Source organism: Cyprinodon variegatus, unplaced genomic scaffold, assembly GCF_000732505.1.
Source record: "Cyprinodon variegatus isolate N-32 unplaced genomic scaffold, C_variegatus-1.0 Scaffold3992, whole genome shotgun sequence".
In the NCBI taxonomy this organism is placed as follows: Eukaryota; Metazoa; Chordata; class Actinopteri; order Cyprinodontiformes; family Cyprinodontidae; genus Cyprinodon; species Cyprinodon variegatus.
Window position 1 is genome coordinate 1 of NW_015154445.1, and position 1,217 is coordinate 1,217.

Consider the following 1,217-nt stretch of genomic DNA (forward strand, 5'->3'; position numbering starts at 1 on the left):
AATTGAATATGCATGTGTTTGTTAAATGTTAGTGTTCTCTGATGTTTCCCAAGCTGCAATACTTTCACTTCACAAACACAAAAGGCCTATTATTTGTCTCTGGAATACCAACGCTGATTAGAGTTGATCTCTACAACGTTTAGGGTTAATCAGGGCCTCTTACTAATGCCATACCCAGTAGCCAAAGATGCCAGTACGGGTGTAGGTGGTCTGGATGTTTCTGATGAAAGGGAGATGCACCATTTTGGCAAAAACCAACAGAAGCAAGCCCTGCATCCTCACAGAAGTGACCTAAACACAGATGGAAACATAATTATTTCATTATTTATGCATTCCTGTGATGTATTCCTCTTTTGCTAATTTTGGAGTTATAGGGGTGTATAAAATAGTTGAAAATTTACTGTAATCTCTACAGACTTTGCTTGGTTGGAAACTGAACAATGATGTGCAGTAAGTTCTTAGAATATTTGGATCTGTGCTGCACTTTCCTGCATCAGCTGAAGAAAAACACCCCACAGCATAATGCTGCCAATACCATGTTTTACAGTGGTGTTATTGGTTTTGTTTGTTTTGGGTTATCTCCAGTCTTTCCTTATTTCTTTTAAGCATAAAAAGTCAGTTTAAATCATTTATAACACGTACAAAATAAAGTTCTATATATTTTAAAATTGTTACTGAAAGCACCTCGACATGCACTCAACATTGAAGACTCAGGTAGAAAAGAGTCATAAAATCTTAAAATAAATGAACATTTTTATTTACAGGCATCTATTGCTACAGTTCAATGGTCCTTATTTATACCTTAACAAAGCCTTTGGGTCCCAGTGTGTCCATGAAAAGATGGCTCCAGGAATCTTCCACCAGCAGGTCTGAGATGAATCTCATAGGTGTCGCCATAACCTCCTGCAAGCTAAATCATAGCAGTAAAAATGAAAAGCAAACAGTAAGACTGAGTCATTAATTCTGCTAAACAAAGAAATCTTGTATTTGTTACCCAATCACATAGAGATCGATGGGAGACTGATCATTTAGCTGCAGCAATGCAGTAACATCCTCAGGAGGTTCTGCTGTAGCCACATTCCAGGTCACCATGTGCAGCCTGTAAAGTATGATTATATGGTTGTTATATCTATCTATCTATCTATCTATCTATCTATCTATCTATCTATCTATCTATCTATCTATCTATCTATCTATCTATCTATCTATCTATCTAT

General features: G+C 36.6%; 1 protein-coding gene across 1 annotated transcript in view; it reads right to left on the minus strand.

The window, feature by feature from the left end:
• Positions 1 to 174: 174 nt before the first annotated feature.
• Positions 175 to 1,217, minus strand: part of LOC107081300 (inositol polyphosphate 5-phosphatase K-like) — a gene marked incomplete at its 3' end in the record, with an annotated part of 2,309 nt that continues 1,266 nt past the window's right edge. Inside the window, exons 2-4 of the mRNA XM_015369498.1 lie at positions 995 to 1,099; positions 802 to 910; positions 175 to 291 (exon numbers count right to left, since the gene is read on the minus strand). Of these exons, the coding sequence (XP_015224984.1) occupies positions 175 to 291; positions 802 to 910; positions 995 to 1,099 (331 nt within the window). The remainder of the gene's footprint in view (positions 292 to 801; positions 911 to 994; positions 1,100 to 1,217) is intronic.